Source organism: Oncorhynchus gorbuscha, linkage group LG05 (assembly GCF_021184085.1).
Source record: "Oncorhynchus gorbuscha isolate QuinsamMale2020 ecotype Even-year linkage group LG05, OgorEven_v1.0, whole genome shotgun sequence".
Taxonomy (NCBI): Eukaryota; Metazoa; Chordata; class Actinopteri; order Salmoniformes; family Salmonidae; genus Oncorhynchus; species Oncorhynchus gorbuscha.
In genome coordinates, this window is record NC_060177.1 from 66,385,091 (window position 1) to 66,408,860 (window position 23,770).

The 23,770-nt window shown below is 43.8% G+C and overlaps 1 protein-coding gene across 6 annotated transcripts in view; it reads right to left on the reverse strand.

Moving 5' to 3' along the window:
* Window positions 1–11,429: 11,429 nt before the first annotated feature.
* Window positions 11,430–23,770, reverse strand: part of clip1a (CAP-GLY domain containing linker protein 1a) — a 56,064-nt gene continuing 43,723 nt past the window's right edge. For 5 of the 6 annotated variants that reach the window (XM_046350775.1, XM_046350777.1, XM_046350778.1 and 2 more), the window contains 6 exons: window positions 17,228–17,345; window positions 15,167–15,317; window positions 15,027–15,079; window positions 14,309–14,314; window positions 12,691–12,818; window positions 11,430–12,452 (listed from right to left, as the gene is read on the reverse strand). In XM_046350775.1, coding sequence (XP_046206731.1) covers window positions 12,224–12,452; window positions 12,691–12,818; window positions 14,309–14,314; window positions 15,027–15,079; window positions 15,167–15,317; window positions 17,228–17,345 — 685 coding nt within the window. In that variant the 3' untranslated portion in view covers window positions 11,430–12,223. The remainder of the gene's footprint in view (window positions 12,453–12,690; window positions 12,819–14,308; window positions 14,315–15,026; window positions 15,080–15,166; window positions 15,318–17,227; window positions 17,346–23,770) is intronic. The other variant, XM_046350774.1, reaches the window with a different exon arrangement.

Below are 23,770 nucleotides of genomic sequence, written 5' to 3' on the forward strand. Positions count from 1 at the left end.
TCTCCATCCAACCTCACTGAGCTCGAGCTGTTTTGCAAGGAGGAATGGGAAAAAATGTCAGTCTCTCGATGTGCAAAACTGATAGAGACATACCCCAAGCGACTTACAGCTGTAATCGCAGCAAAAGGTGGCGCTACAAAGTATTAACTTAAGGGGGCTGAATAATTTTGCACGCCCAATTTTTCAGTTTTTGATTTGTTTAAAAAGTTTGAAATATCCAATAAATGTCGTTCCACTTCATGATTGTGTCCCACTTGTTGTTGATTCTTCACAAAAAAATACAGTTTTATATCTTTATGTTTGAAGCCTGAAATGTGGCAAAAGGTCGCAAAGTTCAAGGGGGCCGAATACTTTCGCAAGGCACTGTATGTGCGTAGGATATCTACTGTTTGTGTGGAAGTATGTGCCCAGCTATAAAATGTATAATTCTTGTGAATAAACTGTACTATCTTTCTGCATAAGCTGAGTCTTTGACAAATTATTATTAAACCCATGGTCTTACAGATCTCGGGGATTGGTCAGAGCTATTGATTGTCAGTTATATTCATTGGGATTGAAAATTCTCGTGACAGCGTCCTTCCTATATCAGTTGCTCGAGAGGAAGTAAACCGCTCAGGGATTTCACCATGCGGTCATTGGTGACTTTAAAACAGTTACAGAGTAATAGGAGAAAACTGAGGATGGATCAACAACATTGTAGTTACTCCACAATACTAACATAAATGAAAGAGTGAAAAGAAGGAAGCCTGTACAGCAACAATGCACAAGGAAGTAACACTGCAAATAATGTGGCAAAGGAATTAACTTTCTGTCCTGAATACAAAGTGTTGTGTTTGGGGCTAATCCAATCCAACACATTACTGAGTACCACTCTCCATATTTTCAAGCATAGTGGTACAGTAGCTGCATCATGTTAGGGATGTGAATACTTACAGTACCAGTCAAAGGTTTGGACACACCTACTCATTCAAGGGTTTTTCTTTATTTTTTATGAGCAATGTACATTAGACTGGTGGAAATCTGTCCTTTGGTCCGATGATTCGAAATTTGAGATTTTTGGCTCCAACCACTGTGTCTTTGTGGGATGCAGTGTAGGTGAACGGATGATCTCTGCATGTGTGGATCCCACTGTGATGAATGGAGGAGGTGGTGTGGGGGTGCTTTGCTGGTGACAATGTCTGTGATTTATTTAGAATTCAAGGCACACGTAACCAGCATGGCTACCACAGCATTCTGCAGTGATACTTGGGCTTATTGGGACTATCGTTTGTTTTTCAACAGGACAATGACCCAACATACCTCCAGGCTGTGTAAGGGGTATTTGACCAAGGAGAGTGATGGAGTGCTGCATCAGATGACCTAGCCTCCACAATCACCCGACCTCAACCCAATTGAGATGGTTTGGGATGAGTTGGACCTCAGAGTGAAGGAAAAGCAGCCAACAAGTGCCCAGCATATGTGGGAACTCCTTCAAGACTGTTGGAAAAGCATTCCAGGTGAAGGCGGTTGAGAGAATGCCAAGTGTGTGCAAAGCTGTCATCAAGGGTGGTTACTTTGAAGAATCTCAAATATAACACATATTTTGATTTAACACTTTTTTGGTTACTACAAGATTCCATGTGTTATTTCATAGTTTTGATGCCTTCATTATTATTCTACAATGTAGAAAATTGTGAAAATAAAGAAAAACCCTTGAATGTGTGTTTAAACCTTTGACTGGTACTGTATATAGTGTGTATATATAGTATTGTGAGTGTGCAGTCAGTGCAAGATAGGGTCAATGCGGATATTTTATTATGTTTGCAATCGCAACAAATAATCTGCTCAGACCCCAACGAAGGATCATCAAAAGTTGTGCTATAAATTCTCAGACAGCCCAAAGATTCCTTGATGTCCTTCCAGACTCCCTCTGCCTACCCAAGGACGTCAGAGTAAAAAACTCAGTTAACCACCTAACTGAGGAACTCAATTTAACCTTGCGCAATACCCTAGATGCAGTCGCACCACTAAAAACATTTGTCACAAGAAACTAGTTCCCTGGTATACCCGAGCTCTGAAGCAAGCTTTCAGAAAATTGGAACGGAAATGGCACCATACCAAACTGGAAGTCTTCCGACTAGCTTGGAAAGACATGTATGTATTTTTGATACTGTCACAAAGCTAACTAAAAAGCAGCATTCCTCAAGAGAGGATGGCTTTCACTTCAGCAGTAATACATTCATGAACTTCTTTGAGGAAAAGATCATGGTAATTAGAAAGCAAATTATGGACTCCTGTTTAAATCTGAGTATTGCTCCAAAGCTCAGTTGTCCTGAGTCTGCACAACTCTGCCAGGACCTAGGATCAAGGGAGACACTCAAGTGTTTTAGTACTATATCTCTTGACACAATGATGAAAATAACCATGGCTTCTAAACCTTCAAGCTGCGTAAGGGACCCTATTCCAACTAAACTACTGAAAGAGCTGCTTGCTGTGCTTGGCCCTCCTATGTTGAACATAATAAATGGCTCTCAATCCACCAGATGTGTACCAAACTCACTAAAAGTGGCAGTTTTCACCTTCATTTAACTAGGCAAGTAAGTCAAGAACAAATTCTTATTTTCAATGACGGCCTAGGAACAGTGGCCTTGTTCAGGGGCAGAACGAAAGATTTATACCTTGTCAGCTCTGGGATTTGATCTTTGCAACCCTTCAGTTACTAGTCCAACGCTCTAACCACTAGGCTACGCTGCCACCCCACTAAATAATAAATAAGAATAAAATAAATAGTAATAAAGCCTCTCTTGAAAAAGCCAAATCTTGACCCAGAAAAAAACGATCGGCCTACATCGAATCTCCCATTCCTCTAAAATATATTTTAAAAAACTCATCTCACTGCCTTCTTGAAGACAAACAACGTATACGAAATGCTTCAGTCTGGTTTTAGACCCCATCATAGCACTGAGACTGCACTTGTGAAGGTGGTAAATTACCTTTTAATGGCATCAGACCGAGGCTCTGCATCTGTCCTCGTGCTCCAAGACCTTCGTGCTGCTTTTGATACCATCGATCACCACATTCTTTTGGAGAGATTGGAAACCCAAATTGGTCTACACAGACAAGTTCTGGCCTGGTTTAGACCTTATCTGTCGGAAAGATATGTTTGTCTCTGTGGATGGTTTGTCCTCTGACAAATCAACGGTACATTTCGGTGTTCCTCAAGGTTCCGTTTTAGGACCACTATTGTTTTCACAATATATTTTACCTCTTGGGGATGTCATTCGGAAACATAATGTTAACTCTCACTGCTATGTGGATGACACACAGTTGTTAATTTCAATGAAACATGATGAAGCCCCATCACCTGGTGAAGCATGTGTTTCAGACATAAGGAAGTGGATGGCTGCAAACGTTCTACTTTTAAACTCAGACAAAACAGAGATGCTTGTTCTAGAAACAAAGAGATCTTCTGTTGAATCTGACAATTAATCTCGATGGTTGTACAGTCGTCTCAAATAAAACTGTGAAGGACCTCGGCGTTACTCTGGAACCTGATCTCTCTTTTGACGAACATATCAAGACTGTTTCAAGGACAGCTTTTTTCCATCTACGTAACATTGCAAAAATCTGAAACTTTCTGTCCAAAAATGATGCAGAAAAATGATTCCATGCTTGTTACTTCTAGGTTAGACTACTGCAATGCTCTACTTTCCGGCTACCTGGATAAAGCATTGAATAAACTTCAGTTAGTGCTAAATATGGCTGCTAGAATCCTGACTAGAACCAAAAAATGTGATCATATTACTCCAGTGCTAGCCTCCCTATACTGGCTTCCTGTTTGGCAAGGGCTGATTTCAAGGTTTTACTGCTAACCTACAAAGCATTAGATGGGCTTGCTCCTACCTATCTTTCCGATTTGGTCCTGCTGTACATACCTACACGTACGCTACGGTCACAAGACGCAGGCCTCCTAATTGTCCCTAGAATTTCTAAGCAAACAGCTGGAGGCAGGGCTTTCTCCTATAGAGCTCCATTTCGATGGAATGGTCTGCTTACCCACGTGAGCGATGCAGACTCGGTCTCAACCTGTAAGTCTTTATTGAAGACTCATCTCTTCAGTATGTCCTATGATTGAGTGTATTCTGGCCCAGGAGTGTGAAGGTGAACGGAAAGGCACTGGAGCAACGAACCACCCTTGCTGTCTCTGCCTGGCCGGTTCCCCTCTCTCCACTGGGATTCTCTGCCTCTAACCCTATTACAGGGGCTGAGTCACTGGCCTACTGGTGCTCTTCCATGCCGTCCCTAGGAGGGGTGCGTCACTTGAGTGGTTTGACTCACTCAACAGCTAGCCGACAGCTAGCCAACGTCTACCGAATAGACTCACAACCCGGTCGCATTCACAGGTAGTATCACATTTTCATTTCATTTCATTACAGTACAACGGTTTGATTTGTTTGATCGCAGCTAGCTACATAGCTAGCTACATAGCCGTCTTTGTATCAAAGATAATTGTGTAGTCTAGAGCGATTTTCTAGGTTAGCTAGCCAGCTATTGTCGTTCTTTTAACGCAATGTAACGTAAACAACACTACTAGCTAGCCAGCTAGCCCCCGATTAGCAGCACTGCAGAAACTATTACACTCAACGGAACGACTTGATTAGTGTAGTGTCAACAACGCACCCACTGCCAGCTAGCCTACTTCAGCAGTACTGTATCATTTTAATCATTTTAGTCAATACGATTCTTGCTACGTAAGCTTAACATTCTGAACATTCGAGACGTGTAGTCCACTTGTCATTCCAATCTCCTTTGCATTAGCGTAGCCTCTTCTGTAGCCTGTCAACTATGTGTCTGTCTATCCCTGTTCTCTCCTCTCTGCACAGACCATACAAACGCTCCACACCGCGTGGCCGCGGCTACCCTAATCTGGTGGTCCCAGCGCGCACGACCCACGTGGAGTTCCAGGTCTCCGGTAGCCTCTGGAACTGCCGATCTGCGGTCAACAAGGCAGAGTTCATCTCAGCCTATGCCTCCCTCCAGTCCCTCGACTTCTTGGCACTGACGGAAACATGGATCACCACAGACAACACTGCTACTCCTACTGCCCTCTCTTCGTCCGCCCACGTGTTCTCGCACACCCCGAGAGCTTCTGGTCAGCGGGGTGGTGGCACCAGGATCCTCATCTCTCCCAAGTGGTCATTCTCTCTTTCTCCCCTTACCCATCTGTCTATCGCCTCCTTTGAATTCCATGCTGTCACAGTTACCAGCCCTTTCAAGCTTAACATCCTTATCATTTATCGCCCTCCAGGTTCCCTCGGAGAGTTCATCAACGAGCTTGATGCCTTGATAAGCTCCTTTCCTGAGGACGGCTCACCTCTCACAGTTCTGGGCGACTTTAACCTCCCCACGTCTACCTTTGACTCATTCCTCTCTGCCTCCTTCTTTCCACTCCTCTCCTCTTTTGACCTCACCCTCACACCTTCCCCTCCTACTCACAAGGCAGGCAATACGCTCGACCTCATCTTTACTAGATGCTGTTCTTCCACTAACCTCATTGCAACTCCCCTCCAAGTCTCCGACCACTACCGTGTATCCTTTTCCCTCTCGCTCTCATCCAACACCTCCCACACTGCCCCTACTCGGATGGTATCGCGCCGTCCCAACCTTCGCTCTCTCTCCCCCACTACTCTCTCCTCTTCCATCCTATTAAATCAAATCAAAGCACATTTTATTTGTCACATACACATGGTTAGCAGATGTTAAATGCGAGTGTAGCGAAATGCTTGTGCCTCTAGTTCCGACAATGCAGTGATAACCAACAAGTAATCTAACTAACAATTCCAAAACTACTGTCTTATACACAGTGTAAGGGGATAAGGAACATGTACATAAGGATATATGAATGAGTGATGGTACAGAGCAGCATACAGTAGATGGTATCGAGTACAGTATATACATATGAGATGAGTGTGTAGACAAAGTAAACAAAGTGGCATAGTTAAAGTGGCTAGTGATACATGTGTTACATAAGGATGCAGTCGATGATGTAGAGTACAGTATATACATATGCATATGAGATGAATAATGTAGGGTAAGTAACATTATATAAGGTAGCATTGTTTAAAGTGGCTAGTGATATATTTACATCATTTCCCATCAATTCCCATTATTAAAGTGGCTGGAGTTGGGTCAGTGTCAATGACAGTGTGTTGGCAGCAGCCACTCAATGTTAGTGGTGGCTGTTTAACAGTCTGATGGCCTTGAGATAGAAGCTGTTTTTCAGTCTCTCGGTCCCAGCTTTGATGCACCTGTACTGACCTCGCCTTCTGGATGATAGCGGGGTGAACAGGCAGTGGTTCGGGTGGTTCATGTCCTTGATGATCTTTATGGCCTTCCTGTAACAACGGGTGGTGCAGGTGTCCTGGAGGGCAGGTAGTTTGCCCCCGGTGATGCGTTGTGCAGTCCTCACTACCCTCTGGAGAGCCTTACGGTTGAGGGCGGAGCAGTTGCCGTACCAGGCGGTGATACAGCCCGCCAGGATGCTCTCGATTGTGCATCTGTAGAAGTTTGTGAGTGCTTTTGGTGACAAGCCGAATTTCTTCAGCCTCCTGAGGTTGAATAGGCGCTGCTGCGCCTTCTTCACGACGCTGTCAGTGTGAGTGGACCAATTCAGTTTGTCTGTGATGTGTATGCCGAGGAACTTAAAACTAGCTACCCTCTCCACTACTGTTCCATCGATGTGGATAGGGGGGTGTTCCCTCTGCTGTTTCCTGAAGTCCACAATCATCTCCTTAGTTTTGTTGACGTTGAGTGTGAGGTTATTTTCCTGACACCACACTCCGAGGGCCCTCACCTCCTCCCTGTAGGCCGTCTCGTCGTTGTTGGTAATCAAGCCTACCACTGTTGTGTCGTCCGCAAACTTGATGATTGAGTTGGAGGCGTGCGTGGCCACGCAGTCATGGGTGAACAGGGAGTACAGGAGAGGGCTCAGAAAACACCCTTGTGGGGCCCCGTGTTGAGGATCAGCGGGGAGGAGATGTTGTTGCCTACCCTCACCACCTGGGGGCGGCCCGTCAGGAAGTCCAGTACCCAGTTGCACAGGGCGGGGTCGAGACCCAGGGTCTCGAGCTTGATGACGAGCTTGGAGGGTACTATGGTGTTGAATGCCGAGCTGTAGTCGATGAACAGCATTCTCACATAGGTATTCCTCTTGTCCAGGTGGGTTAGGGCAGTGTGCAGTGTGGTTGAGATTGCATCGTCTGTGGACCTATTTGGGCGGTAAGCAAATTGGAGTGGGTCTAGGGTGTCAGGTAGGGTGGAGGTGATATGGTCCTTGACTAGTCTCTCAAAGCACTTCATGATGACGGAAGTGAGTGCTACGGGGCGGTAGTCGTTTAGCTCAGTTACCTTAGCTTTCTTGGGAACAGGAACAATGGTGGCCCTCTTGAAGCATGTGGGAACAGCAGACTGGTATAGGGATTGATTGAATATGTCCGTAAACACACCGGCCAGCTGGTCTGCGCATGCTCTGAGGGCGCGGCTGGGGATGCCGTCTGGGCCTGCAGCCTTGCGAGGGTTAACACGTTTAAATGTCTTACTCACCTCGGCTGCAGTGAAGGAGAGACCGCATGTTTCCGTTGCAGGCCTGTATTGTCCTCAAAGCGGGCAAAAAAGTTATTTAGTCTGCCTGGGAGCAAGACATCCTGGTCCGTGACTGGGCTGGATTTCATCTTGTAGTCCGTGATTGACTGTAGACCCTGCCACATGCCTCTTGTGTCTGAGCCATTGAATTGAGATTCCACTTTGTCTCTGTACTGACGCTTAGCTTGTTTGATTGCCTTGCGGAGGGAATAGCTGCACTGTTTGTATTCAGTCATGTTGCCAGACACCTTGCCCTGATTAAAAGCAGTGGTTCGCGCTTTCAGTTTCACGCAAATGCTGCCATCAATCCACGGTTTCTGGTTAGGGAATGTTTTTATCGTTGCTATGGGAACGACATCTTCGACGCACGTTCTAATGAACTCGCACACCGAATCGGCATATTCGTCAATATTTCCATCTGACGCAATACGAAACATGTCCCAGTCCACGTGATGGAAGCAGTCTTGGAGTGTAGAGTCAGCTTGGTCTGACCAGCGTTGGACAGACCTCAGCGTGGGAGCCTCTTGTTTTAATTTCTGCCTGTAGGCAGGGATCAGCAAAATGGAGTCGTGGTCAGCTTTTCCGAAAGGGGGGCGGGGCAGGGCCTTATATGCGTCGCGGAAGTTAGAGTAACAATGATCCAAGGTTTTACCACCCCTGGTTGCGCAATCGATATGCTGATAAAATTTAGGGAGTCTTGTTTTCAGATTGGCTTTGTTAAAATCCCCAGCTACAATGAATGCAGCCTCCGGATAAATGGTTTCCAGTTTGCAAAGAGTTAAATAAAGTTCGTTCAGAGCCATCGATGTGTCTGCTTGGGGGGGGATATATACGGCTGTGATTATAATCGAAGAGAATTCTCTTGGAAGATAATGCGGTCTACATTTGATTGTGAGGAATTCTAAATCAGGTGAACAGAAGGATTTGAGTTCCTGTATGTTTCCTTCATCACACCATGTCCCGTTAGTCATGAGGCATACGCCCCCGCCACTCTTCTCATCTCTTCCCTCTGCTCAAACCTTCTCCAACCTATCTCCCGATTCTGCCTCCTCAACCCTCCTCTCCTCCCTCTCTGCATCCTTTGACTCTCTATGTCCCCTATCCTCCAGGCCGGCTCGGTCCTCCCCTCCCGCTCCGTGGCTCGATGACTCATTGCGAGCTCACAGAACAGGGCTCCGGGCAGCCGAGCGGAAATGGAGGAAAACTCGCCTCCCTGCGGACCTGGCATCCTTTCACTCCCTCCTCTCTACATTTTCCTCCTCTGTCTCTGCTGCTAAAGCCACTTTCTACCACGCTAAATTCCAAGCATCTGCCTCTAACCCTAGGAAGCTCTTTGCCACCTTCTCCTCCCTCCTGAATCCTCCCCCTCCTCCCTCTCTGCAGATGACTTCGTCAACCATTTTGAAAAGAAGGTCGACGACATCCGATCCTCGTTTGCTAAGTCAAACGACACCGCTGGTTCTGCTCACACTGCCCTACCCTGTGCTCTGACCTCTTTCTCCCCTCTCTCTCCAGATGAAATCTCGCGTCTTGTGACGGCCGGCCGCCCAACAACCTGCCCGCTTGACCCTATCCCCTCCTCTCTTCTCCAGACCATTTCCGGAGACCTTCTCCCTTACCTCACCTCGCTCATCAACTCATCCCTGACCGCTGGCTACGTCCCTTCCGTCTTCAAGAGAGCGAGAGTTGCACCCCTTCTGAAAAAACCTACACTCGATCCCTCCGATGTCAACAATTACAGACCAGTATCCCTTCTTTCTTTTCTCTCCAAAACTCTTGAACGTGCCGTCCTTGGCCAGCTCTCCCGCTATCTCTCTCTGAATGACCTTCTTGATCCAAATCAGTCAGGTTTCAAGACTAGTCATTCCACTGAGACTGCTCTCCTCTGTATCACGGAGGCGCTCCGCACTGCTAAAGCTAACTCTCTCTCCTCTGCTCTCATCCTTCTAGATCTATCGGCTGCCTTCGATACTGTGAACCATCAGATCCTCCTCTCCACCCTCTCCGAGTTGGGCATCTCCGGCGCGGCCCACGCTTGGATTGCGTCCTACCTGACAGGTCGCTCCTACCAGGTGGCGTGGCGAGAATCTGTCTCCTCACCACACGCTCTCACCACTGGTGTCCCCCAGGGCTCTGTTCTAGGCCCTCTCCTATTCTCGCTATACACCAAGTCACTTGGCTCTGTCATAACCTCACATGGTCTCTCCTATCATTGCTATGCAGACGACACACAATTAATCTTCTCCTTTCCCCCTTCTGATGACCAGGTGGCGAATCGCATCTCTGCATGTCTGGCAGACATATCAGTGTGGATGACGGATCACCACCTCAAGCTGAACCTCGGCAAGACGGAGCTGCTCTTCCTCCCGGGGAAGGACTGCCCGTTCCATGATCTCGCCATCACGGTTGACAACTCCATTGTGTCCTCCTCCCAGAGCGCTAAGATCCTGGACAACACCCTGTCGTTCTCAACCAACATCAAGGCGGTGGCCCGTTCCTGTAGGTTCATGCTCTACAACATCCGCAGAGTACGACCCTGCCTCACACAGGAAGCGGCGCAGGTCCTATAATCCAGGCACTTGTCATCTCCCGTCTGGATTACTGCAACTCGCTGTTGGCTGGGCTCCCTGCCTGTGCCATTAAACCCCTTCAACTCATCCAGAATGCCGCAGCCCGTCTGGTGTTCAACCTTCCCAAGTTCTCTCACGTCACCCCGCTCCTCCGTTCTCTCCACTGGTTTCCAGTTGAAGCTCGCATCCGCTACAAGACCATGGTGCTTGCCTACGGAGCTGTGAGGGGAACGGCACCTCAGTACCTCCAGGCTCTGATCAGGCCCTACACCCAAACAAGGGCACTGCGTTCATCCACCTCTGGCCTGCTCGCCTCCCTACCACTGAGGAAGTACAGCTCCCGCTCAGCCCAGTCAAAACTGTTCGCTGCTCTGGCCCCCCAATGGTGGAACAAACTCCCTCACGACGCCAGGACAGCGGAGTCAATCACCACCTTCCGGAGACACCTGAAACCCCACCTCTTTAAGGAATACATAGGATAGGATAAGTAATCCCTCTCACCCCCCCTTTAAGATTTAGATGCACTATTGTAAAGTGACTGTTCCACTGGATGTCATAAGGTGAATGCACCCATTTGTAAGTCGCTCTGGATAAGAGCATCTGCTAAATGACTTAAATGTAATGTAAATGTATGTGGTCTTCCTGTCTGGGGTTATATCTGGAGTATTTCTCCTGTCTTATCTGGTGTCCTGTGTGAATTTAAGTAAGCTCTCTCTAATTCTCTTTCTCTCTCTCGGAGGACCATGCCTCAGGACTCCCTGGCTTGCTGTCCCCAGTCCACCTGGCCGACTACAATTATTTGACAATGTTGGTAATTTATGAACATTTGTACATCTTGGCCATGTTCTGTTATAATCTCCATCCGGCACAGCCAGAAGAGGACTGGCCACCCCTCATAGCCTGATTCCTCTCTAGGTAAATGTTCCTACCCACTGTGCTTCTACACCTGCATTGCTTGCTGTTTGGGGTTTAGGCTGGGTTTCTGTACAGCACTTTGAGATATCAGCTGATGTAAGAAGGGCTATATAAATCTATTTGATTTTGATTTGATCATGCTGGTGCACAAACTGAATCCCACCGAGATGTGGATTATGTGGTCTCTACTGCAGGACACAAAGCTGAAGTGCTTTAGATTAAGGATATGAGGCATCAGGTAGTCTGTCTCACTACGGTAAAATAAGCATTCCTTTCATAGAGAAATTACCCTTATCGTCAAAAGTAAGGTCCTTTCACACAAGCTCCTGCAAAAAACTTTAATTCATCCATAAATTTCATTTGATTTTTGTACAGATATTCAACATTCAAAAAGTTAGGTACAGAAATTCATAAGCATTATACCATCTGTTTACAATATTTTATTCTCTTAAATGATAATTTAATTAAGAAATGTTCTTGTAAAGGCCACTTAAAAAAGAACTAAGGATTTTAAACAGAGGAGAAATAGTGTGTGCAGTCCTTTAGGTTTGTTTAGCAGTTTCAACCTTGACCACGATCCCACTGTCCCAGTCGGCCGAGGTCAGGTCTTTTTTACTGAAAGTCAACCAGTGTTGGGTTTCACTGTTCCAACACGTCCAGGCAGCAGGAGCCAGCCATGCTCCTCTGCATACCTTTCACCACACAATTATCACACAGACAAGGCAACATTTTTCAAAGTATAAAGTATGCTCAAGCTTAAAAAAATAAACTATAGCCTCTCATCTTATGCACACTGAAGAGGATAGCAACAAACAAACCGTGGATTTTATTTCAAGACAAGTCCTTTACAATTACCAATTAAAACCTTTTATCACAATACATATGCATTCCTGCCCCTTTTCCCAGCCAGTAAATGATGTGAACATAGTGTGGGTTGGGATAATTACATTTGTTGTTTTGAGAAAACCTTCCCCCATAAGAGCGCTTAGGGACTTGAGCAAGACACTTTCTTCACAGACAAACATGTGGACAAACCCATACAGTAGAGACCTCCATGTGAATTTGATTTATGTGCAAAATTTGAGATTGTGCCAAAGATGGCTCTCGAAGGCTTTAGATTAGAAGGTCTGGTCATCGTTACAGGAGTCAGTCCAGTGGCCAAAGGCCTCACAGATGTCACAATAAGCCCTCTCCTCATCCTTACTGCCGTGGTAGGTGGTGTGGGGTGGGGAGTCCGGCATCTGCATCTGAGTGGGACAGTCTTCTGTATCATGGAGGTCGAAGCAGTCACAAATGTCACAGAAGAGCCTTGGCGGGACCTTCTTTTTGGAGGGGCCTTTGTTAAAACTGCCGAGAAGATGGTGGGAGACATACAGAGTCAGGGTGTGAGCATGTACAGTAAACTAGACAAATGGAAAAGTACTTAACGGGGGAGGGGACAAACTTAGACTGATGAAATAGAAATAATGCTTCATGCTCTGAACTAGCTTCATGAAATTAACAAAACAAAAAAAGCATGAGGTTAGTGTGGGCTTCAACTTGTCTGACTCAGGGTTACAGTTTAAGAGCATCGGAGAAGGCTGACCCGTCATAGTTGTCAAGCTCGCTTGCATTATTCCCATTGAGGGCAGCCTCTGCCATCTTCTCCAGCTTGCCCTTAAGTTCCTCATTCTTCTTCTGCAGGTCCACGATAACCGAGTTCAGGAACTCAATCTGTCCCAGACAAGACGGGATATCACGGACATTGCCACAGTTCAGTAAAAAATAAATGTGACATGTAACTTAGAACTATTGGACACATGAACAACAGGTCATCCAACTGTATACACATCTCATTGAGTGCCAATATCATACAAGTAGTTAGTAAATTCACCCCTTTCCCCAACCCACCATGCTACAAGAACAGTGAACCACAACCTTCACCAATGTGCTTGGCCAGTTCCTATGGGGCGGCAGGGCCTAGTGGTTAGAGTGTTGGACTAGTAACCGAAAGGTTGCAAGTTCGAATCCACGAGCTGACAAGCTACAAATCTGTCGTTCTGCCCCTGAACAGGCAGTTAACCCACTGTTCCTAGGCCGTCATTGAATATAAGAATTTGTTCTTAACTGACTTGCCTAGTAAAATAAAGGTTAAAAAAAAATATATGTTGTGAAAACAAACCCACATCCTGGCTTGAGCATGGGAAAGGGTAATGAGAGCGACACTGAACAGTACAACCCTGGATCATCCATCATGAGAAATTGTGGCATCAAGGCATGTCAATTTGCTGGAAAGCATACTCTGATAAATGTCCTGTATGAATAGGATATGAGGTCCTTTTTTTGAATCCCTGAAAGCTATTGTAAATAAATCCTTTGAAGTTTTTGCAGAGGTTTTAGTCCCACAATTTTACATACAACTAAGATGTTTGGTGCAGTATTTCTCAAGTGAAAACATTTGCATAGAAACAAGTAGTCTCTCATTGAATGACAAACAATTGAAGAATGCCTAATGTTGACCAATCACCAACAAAGGGGCATATACGTCAGCTTCAGAACTTCGGCTTGCCTCAAGAAAATAACACAAACGGCAAAAAAAACACATGCTCTTTCCATGACACACAATGAACAGGTGAATTCAGGTGAATGCTATACTCCCTTATTGATGTCATCTGTTAAATCCACTTCAAAACGGTGTAGATGAACGATAGGAGACGGGTTAAAGAAGGATTTTTAAGCTTTGAGACAATTAAAACATGGATTTCGCTTGTGTCATTCAAAGAGTGAATGGGAAAGAAAATATTTAAGTGCCTTTGAACAGGGTATGGTAGTAGGTGCCAGGTGCACTGGTTTGAGTGTGTCAAGAACTGCAAAGCCTCTGGGTTTCGCCCTCTCTCCAGTTTCCTTTGTGAATCAATAATGGTCCAATACCCAAAGGACATCCGGCCAACTTGACAACTGTGGGAAGCATTCGAGTCAACATGGGCCAGTATCCCTGTGGAACACTTGACACCTCGAGTCCATGCCCCGACGAATTGAGGCTCGAAACTGTTTAGAATGGGAAATATGCGGACGCCTTTAGGAGACGACCAGAAATGTAAATCAACAGGAACATTCAGGAATTATTTTTCAGAATATAGAACAGCACAGACAACAGGAACCGAGGGGAAATCTACAGACAAATAGACATGCATGAGTGGAGCTGATGAAAAACAGTAACAAACCGCTGCCTGATTTCCGGGTAGAATGGCCAACATCAGTGACAGAGGAGGAAGGAGGTAAATGAGGAAGTGGAGATGGAGGAGACAAAACAGATCAAAATTAGGACCCACCTAATAGCAGACAATAGATTCAAGTCATCACTGACAGATGGAGAAATACTAAAACAACCTAAGAGAAAATAGTGGGTAGGCAGCATTACAACTTCATCACTGTTCAACCTCTGACAAACCTATTCAAAGCCTGTGACAGTAAGTTAAGGGATAAAGGCAGATCTACATGGTAAGCAACTTCAGTGCTCATTATTGTTTTTAGTTAAAGCTGTTTGAGGCATCTCAGCACACCTGTGATAAAACAGCTTCCTAAATCAATTGTCAGAGGTTCTCCAGTGAGTTTAAATAAATTCTGTACACTGCCAGTCATGGACTTTGCAGACATTGACATGAGCAAAATGGCATTCATTTAGAGGGAATTTCCATACCACTGATCGTATGAAAGTTGCCATCGTCATAGTACGCTAAGCAACCACAGCATGTCATATGGCAATAGTATGGAACCGTAACTTAAATTAATGTACGACTTAGGTTAGGTACTTCTCACACACAATCTTGCCAAACACACAATGCAACACTGTACATACGAATAAATAACCCACTGAATGACATACCCAAGCGGTCTCTTATTCAGCCATTTTTGCTAAATTGGTCCATTATAAATGTATACCTGGCTTTCTGCAGTCTCCTTGTTCTCCCTTAGTTGATCCAGAGCTGCATCACCTGAAGGGAAAACATGCATATAAAGCATTCAGTGACAGTGAAGTTCAATCTGTAGACACAAGTTAAGCTTCAACTACCCAGTCATACCTGAGGAGCTGGTAACAGTTTCCTGTCCTCCTGAAAGGCTCTTCTCCAGGCTCTGAACATGCTCCTGCAGCTGTGCCTTGTCCTTCTCCAGTAACTGGATAGTAAACTTCAGTGTTTTCGCTATGGCGCTCTCCCCACGCAGCACTGATAACTGCTCAGAGGTAAAAAAAAAAAAATACAAACATGTCATATACATTAGACAATGGCTATACAGTTGAAGTCGGAAAATTACATACACTTAGTTTGGAGTCATTAAAACTCGTTTTTCAACCACTCCACAAATGTCTTGTTAACAAACTATAGTTTTGGCAAGTCGGTTAGGACATCTACTTTGTGCATGACACAAGTAATTTTTCCAACAATTGTTTACAAACATATTATTTCACTTATAATTCACTGTATTACAATTCCAGTGGGCCAGAAGTTTACATATACTAAGTTAAACAGCTTGGACAATTGCAGATAATGATGTCATGGCTTGAGAAGCTTCTGATAGGCTAATTGACATGAGTCAATTGGAGGTGTACCTGTAGATGTATTTCAAGGCCTACCCTAACTCTGTGCCTCTTTGCTTGACATCATGGGAAAATCTAAAGAAATCAGCCAAGATCTCAGGAAAAAAAATTATAGACCTCCACAAGTCTATAACTGTTTGGCCATAATGACCATCCTTATGTTTGGAGGAAAAAAGGGGAGGCTTGCAAGTCGAAGAACACCATCTCAACCGTGAAGCACGGGGGTGGCATCATCATGTTGTGGGGGTGCTTTGCTGCAGGAGGGTCTGGTGCACTTCACAAAATAGATGGCATCGTGAGGTAGAAAAATTATGTGGATATATTGAAGCAACATCTCCAGACATCAGTCAGGAAGTTAAAGCTTGGTCGCAAATGGGTTTTCCAAATAGACAATGATCCCAAGCATTCTTCCAAAGTTGTGGCAAAATGGCTTAAGGACAACCAAGTCAAGATATTGGAGTGGCCATCACTAAGCCCCGACCTTAATCCTATAGAACATTTTTGGGCAGAACTGAAAAAGTGTGTGTGAGCAAGGAGACCTACAAACCTGACTCAGTTACACCAGCTCTGTCAGGAGGAATGGGCCAAAATTCATCCAACTTATTGTGGAAAGCTTGTGGAAGGCTAACTGAAACATTTGACCCAAGTTAAACAATTTAAAGGCAATGCTACCAAATACTAATTGAGTGTATGTAAACTTGTGACCCACTGGGAATGTGATGAAAGAAATAAAAGCTGAAATAAATCATCCCTCTACTATTATTCTGACATTTCACATTCTTAAAATAAAGTGGTGATCCTAACTGACCTAAAGACAGGGAATTTTTACTAGGATTAAATGTCAGGAATTGGAAAAAATGTAGTTTAAATGTATTTGGCTAAGGTGTATGTAAACTTCTGACTTCAACTGTATATACACTGAAGAAAAATATAAACGCAAAATGTAACAACTTAAAATACTTTGGCCCTAATCTATTCTCTAAAATGATATAGGAGGCAGATTATGGTAGAGAAATTAACATTCAATTATATGGCTCCGCTGGACATTCCTGTAGTCAGCATGCCAATTGAACGCTCCCTCAACACTTGAGACATCTGTGGCATTGTGTGACCAAACTGCACATTTTAGAGTGCCTTTTCTTGGCCCCAGCACAAGGTGCAGCTGTGTAATGAACATACTGTTTCATCAGCTTCTTGATATGCCACACCTATCAGGTGGATGGATTATCTTGGCAAAAGAGAAATGCTCACTAACAGGGACGTAAACAAATTAGTGCACAGAATTTGAGAAAAATAAGCTTTGTGTGTGTATGGAACATTTTGGGGATCTTTAATTTCAAATATGGGACCAACACAATATTTTTGTGTTTACATTTTTGTTCAGTGTATTATACAAATGCTGAAAAACAATGTACTGAAGTCTTAATGAACTCAAGTTCTAATAAGACTAGTCCAATGCTTTTTGGCTTAGAATTAGTGCCAGGGAGCCTGCCATGAGGCTAGGGAATTAAAATGTCTAGAAATAGGGAAGAGCACCAATTCTTACCTCACTCATCAGGGTCTCCAGCTCCTGATCCTTCTCAGAGATCAAGGCGCTGCTTTTATGGATGGATTTCTGGAGGAAGGCTTTCTCCTCATCTAACTTTTTCTTCATTGTGGTCTCTCTGTCAAAGGCAAAACAGAATTATGATTATAGTCATAAGAGTATAACCACTCCAAAAGGGAATAGTGAAGCATTGACCATGCATAATCTGAGTGAACTCTGTCTACTGGAGTACCACCAGCAGCCGACTGGTTTCTTAAGTTCTGTTAAAAAAGGTGCACCATGAAGAAATCCCTCCGCCATTTCCTGGTTGTAAAAATTCTAATAGTTTGCCTAACTTCAGTTTGTGACAAAACAAGCTAGTGTAGAGAATCATTGAACCATCTAAACAGCTGTGAAATATATTTTCCATAACAAAAAAATATTGTATTTTCAGCTGTTTGAAGCTCATGTGCAAAACAAAATAAAAGACAAAAAAACTAAACTTAAATGTGAAGCATCTTAATAGTGCACATAGAACAGTTTTACCGCATCTTAGACTTGCTTTCAAGGAGAATGACAGATCTATAACTCACATTTCTATGTGAATTTGGTCAGGTCGCCCAAAACGTTGCTGCTTGAAACTCCATATTGATATATACACATAGAATGGTGCTTGTGAAACTTTAAATTCCGAAGCATGGAATAAAAAGGTTTAAAGTCCTCCCCCACAGTGACCGTACGTACATCCCAACCAGAAGCCATGGATTACTGGCAACATCTGCACCGAGCTAAAGGCTAGAGCTGCCGCTTTCAAGGAGCAGGACATTAATACGGACGCTTATAAGAAATCCCACCGTGCCCTCAGAATAATCATCAAACAGGCAAAGCATTAATACAATCCTACTACACCGGTTCTAACGCTTGTCGGATGTGGCAGGGCTTGCAAAACTGTTACGGACTACAAAGCGAAACCCAGCAGCGAGTTGCCCAGTGACGCGAGCCTATCAGACAGGATAAATGCCTTTTATGCTTGCTTCGAGGCAAACAACACTGAAGCATGCATGAGAGCGTCAGCTGTTCCGGACAACTGTGTGAACACGCTCACATCGGCTATGGAGAGCAAGACCTTTAAACAGGTCAGCATCCAACAGACCCATTACCAGAACGTGTACTCAGAGCATGCGCGGACCAACTGGCAAGTGTCTTCACTGACATTTTCAACATCTCCCAGAACGAGTCTGTAATACCTACAAGCAGACCACCATAGTCCCCGTCGGTAGCCATGAAGTGCTTTGAAAGGCTTGTCATGGCTCACAAAACACCATGATCCCGGAAACCCTAGACCCACTCCAATTCGCATACCAGCTGAACAGATCCACAGATTAAGCAATCGCACTCCACACTGCCCTTTCCCACCTGGACAAAGGGAGCACCTATGTGAAAATGCTGTTCATTGACTACAGTTCAGCGTTCAATACCATAGTGCCCTCAAAGCTCATCACTAAGCTAAGGACTAAACACCTCCCTCTGCAACTGGATCCTGGACTTCCTGAAGGAAGTGCTGATCCTCAACACTGGGGCCCCTCAAGGGTACATGCCTAGTTCCCTCCTGTACTCCCTGTTCACCCAACGACTGCGTTTCCAAGCACGACTCCAACACCCTCATTAAGTTTACTGACATCGACAACGATGAGATGGTCAATAGGAGGTCAGAGACCTGGAAGTGTGGTGCCAGGACAACAACAACCTCTCCCTCAACGTGATCAAGATAAAGAAGATGATCGTGGATTACAGGAAAAGGAAGGCCGAACACGCCTCCATTAACATCACCAGGGCTGTCGTGGAGCGGTTCGAGAGCTTCAAGTTCCTTGGTATCCACATCAACAAACTATCATGGTCTAAACACTCCAAGAAAGTCGTGAAGAGGGCACAACAATGCCTTTTCCCCCTCAGGAGACTGGAAAGATTTGTCATGGGTCCCCAGATCTTCAAAAGATTATACAGCTGCACCATCGAGAGCATGCTGACCGGTTGCATCCACGCCTGGAATGGCAACTGCTCGGCAAACTGACTAAGGCGCTGCAGCCAGTACATCACGGAGGCCAAGCCTCCTGCCATGCAGGACCTATATACTAGGAGTGTCAGAGGAAGGCCCAAAACATTGTCTAAGATGCAAGCCATAGACTGTTCCCTCTGCTAACGCACAAATGGTATCGGAGTGCTTGCCGTGCGGTCAAAAAGGCTCCTTAACTTCTCTAGGGTATGTGGGACGCTAGCATCCCATCTGGCCAACATCCAGTGAGATTGCAGAGCGCAAAATTCAAATACAGAAATACTCATACAAATTCAGAAAACAAAACATATTTTACATAGGTTTAAAGATTAACTTCTTGTGTATCCAACCACGGTGTCAGATTTAAAAAATAATTTACGGCGAAAGCATACCTTATGATTATTTGAGAACATAGCCCAGTTGACAAATTATTACCAACAGTAACCAGCCTAAATGATCTATAATATTTCAACGTCGTCAATATAAAAGGTAACAAGAAAGGCACTCTCGGGATTGCGCATGAAAAAGCTCTGTGACACGCCGGGGTCCACTCATTTAGACTGCTCTTACTCCCTCATTTATAAGAATACAAGCCTGAAACAATTTCTAAAGACTGTGACATCTAGTGGAAGGCATAGGAACTGCAAATTGAGTCCTAGTCAATGGATACTGTAATGGCATTGAAGAGAAAACTACAAAACCAAAATAAAAAATAATTCCTCAATGGATTTCTCAGGTTGTTATACTCACAGATATTATTTTAACAGTTTTAGAAATTTCAGTGTTTTCTAACAAATAGTACCATGCATATGCATATCCTAGCTTCTGGGTCTGAGTAACAGGCAGTTTACTTTGGGCACACTTTTCATCCGAACGTGAAAATACTGTCCCTTAGCCCAGAGGTTTTAAGAGCTTGTAAGAAACATTTCACTGTAAGGTTATATTGTTGCTGTTGTATTCGGCGCATATGACAAATCAAATTTGAAGTAGTCTACTGTTTAGCTTGAAAAAAAATGTTAATACAGTGCCCTCAGAAAGTCTTCATACCCCTTGACTTACTTCACATTTTGTTGTTACAGCCTGAACTCAAAATGTATTATTTTCTCACCCATCTACTCACAACTCCTCATAATGACAGCGATTCTTTTAAAGAAATTTTAGCAAATTTATTGAAAAAGAAATAGAAAATCTCATCGACATAAGTATTCACACCCATTGCCCAGGATACTAAAAAAATTAGCTCAGGTGCATATAAATGACTTAAATGTAAATGTAAATATAATTTCCTTTGATCATCATCAAGATGTCACTACAACTTGATTAGTCTACTTGCGGCCAATTCAATTGTTTCGACATGATTCAGAAAGAAACACACCTGTCTATATAAGTTGACAGTACATGTCAGAGCAGAAACTATACCCTGAAGTCCGAGGAACTGTCAGTAGATGTCAGAGAGATTAGTGATGAGGCATACAGTGCATTCGGGAATGCATTCAGACCCCTCTACTTTTTCCACATTGACACGTTAGTCTTATTCAAAATGGATTAAAATTGTAAAAAGCTACGCCACCCCCTTGAATTCTGCCAAAAGGCACCTAAACGACTCTCAGACCATGAGAAACAAGATTTTCTGGTCTGATGAAACAAAGATCGAACTCTTTGGCCTGAAAGCCAAGCTTCACGTCTGGAGGAAACCTAGTTAGTACCATCCCATACGGTGAAGCCCGGTGGTGGCAGCCACATGCTGTGGGGATGTTTTTCAGCAGCAGGGACTGACATACTAGTCAGGATCGAGGGGAATATGAATGCTCCCCATCAAACCTGACAGAGCTTGAGAGTATCTGCAGAGAAGAAATGGGAGAAACTCCCCAAATAAAGGTGTGCCAAGCTTGTAGCGTCCTACCCAAGACTGACTGACTGTAAGCTGTAATCGATGCTTGAACAAAGTACTGAGTAAAATGTCTGAATACTTATGTGAATGTGACATATTTGAATAATCAGCTAACATTTCTAAAATCCTGTTTTTGTTGTATGTAGATTGATGAGGGGAAAAAAACAAATTCATCCATTTTAGAATAAGGCAAATGTGGAAAAAGTCGAGGGGTCTAAATACTTTCCGAATGCACTGTATATCTGGGAAAGGGTATAAAACAACTGAGTATTGAATGTTTCCAAGAGCACAGTCGTTTCCATCATTGGGAAATTGGAACAATATGGAACTACCCAGACTCTGCCTAGAGCTGGTTGTCTGACCAAACTGAACAAATGGGCAAGAATGACCTTGGTCAGGGAGGTGACCAAGAACCCAATGACCACCAGAACTACAGAGATCTTTGGCTGAGATGGGAGAACCTGCCAGAAGGACAGACTGCAGCACTTCACCAATCTGGGCATTATGGGAAAGTGGCCAGACAGAAGACACTCCTGAGAGAAAAGGCACACATTCTTATTTTCAATGACGGCCTAGGAACAGTGGGTTAACTGCCTGTTCGGGGATTCGAACCTGCAACCTTTCGGTTACTAGTCCAACGCTCTAACCACTAGGCTACCCTGCCGCCCCATAGAGGGAACAATGAATGAACAATGAATGGAGACAAATACAGGAAAATCGTTGATGAGAACCTGCTTCAGAGTGAAAACAAAGATTTACATTCCAACAGGACAATGACCCCACGCATACAGCCAAAGCAATGCTGGAATGGCTTCAGAACAAGAATGTGAAAGTCGTTGAGTGGCCCAGCCAAAGTCCAGACATGAATCCCATTGAAAATATGTGGGGGTGTGAATACTTGGTCCTTCCAGCTCATAGAGCATAACGCCAGGGTAGTGGGTTGATTCCCGGGACCAATACGTAGAATGTATGCACACATGACTGTAAGTCGCTTTGGATAAAAGCGTCTGCTAAATGGCATATATTATTATTATAATTAATATTCTTCATTTTCAATACACTTGTGAAAAAACAAACATTTAATCCATTCTAAATTCAGTCTCAAACAACAAAATGTGGAATAAGTCAAGGGGTATAAATAATTTGAAGGCACTGTAAACCTACTGTGATGACAAAAAGCAAGTGAATTAGAGGGATTACTCATTGAACAGCAACCTCTCTATGGTAACAGAGTCAAAACATGTTAGAATCACCTTTGTAGTGATTGGGTGTATTGAATCACCATCCAAAGTGTAATTAGTAACTTCAGCATGCTCAAAAGGGATATTCAATATGCTTTAAATTTGTTTTACCCATATGTACCCTTCTTTGCGAGGCATTCGAATACCTCCCTGGTCTATGTGGTTGAATCTTTTGTTTGAAATTCACTGCTCGACCTTACAGATAAACTGTATGTGTGGGGTACAGTGACAAAGTAGACGTTCCAAAATCATGTAAACACTATTATTGCACACAAGAGTGAGTCCATGCAACGTAAGCATTTTTTTCATCCTTAACATGTTTAGGCACACCATAACAAAGGGGTTGAATACTAATCGACCCAAGACATTTCAGATTTTCATTTTTAATTAATGTGTAAAAAAAGGCAAAAGATGATGTTAGCAGACAGTGTAGACAGAGTACAAACATGACATGACACGTTGATGAACGGAAAAGTGATACAAACATCCATGACAGTAACGCCCCACCTTGCCAACAGCCATTGAAAGTGCAGGGCGCCAAATTCAAAACAAAAATCTCATATTTTACACCATTTTAAAAAGATAAAATTCTCATGAATCCAGCCAGTGTCTGATTTCAAAAAGGCTTTACAGTGAAAGCATCAAACGATTATGTTAGGTCACCACCAAGTCAGCCATTTTTCCAGCCAAAGAGCACAAATAAAGATAAAATGAATCACTAACCTTTGATGATCATCAGATGACACTCATAGGACTTCATGTTACATAATAAATGTATGTTTTGTTCGCTAAAGTTCATATTGATATAAAAACATCTCAGTATCCATTGGGCACGTTACATTCAGTAGTTCAAAAACATGCAGTGATTTTGCAGAGAGCCACATCAATTTACAGAAATAATCATCATAAATGTTGATGAAAATACAAGTGTTATACATGGAATTAGAGATAAACCTCTCCTTAACGCAACCGCTGTGTCAGATTTTTAAAAAAACTTTACAGAAAAAGCAAACCATGCCATAATCTGAGTACAGCGTTCAGACAACAAAGCAGCCAAAAGGATATCCACCATATCGTGTAGTCAACATTAGTCAGAAATAGCATTATAAATATTCACTTACCTTTGATGATCTTCATCAGAATGCACTCCCAGGAATCCCAGGTCCACATTATCGAACAAATCAAACATTTAAAGTTCATAATTTATGTCCAAATAGCTTCTTTTGTTAGGGCGTTTGGTGAACAAACCCAAACGCACGTTCAGGTCCAGCCGAACATCGGACAAAAAGTTCAGAATGTTCCATTGCAGCCCGTAGAAACTTGTCAAACTAAGTATAGAATCAATCTTTAGGATGTTTTTATCATAAATCTTCAATAAT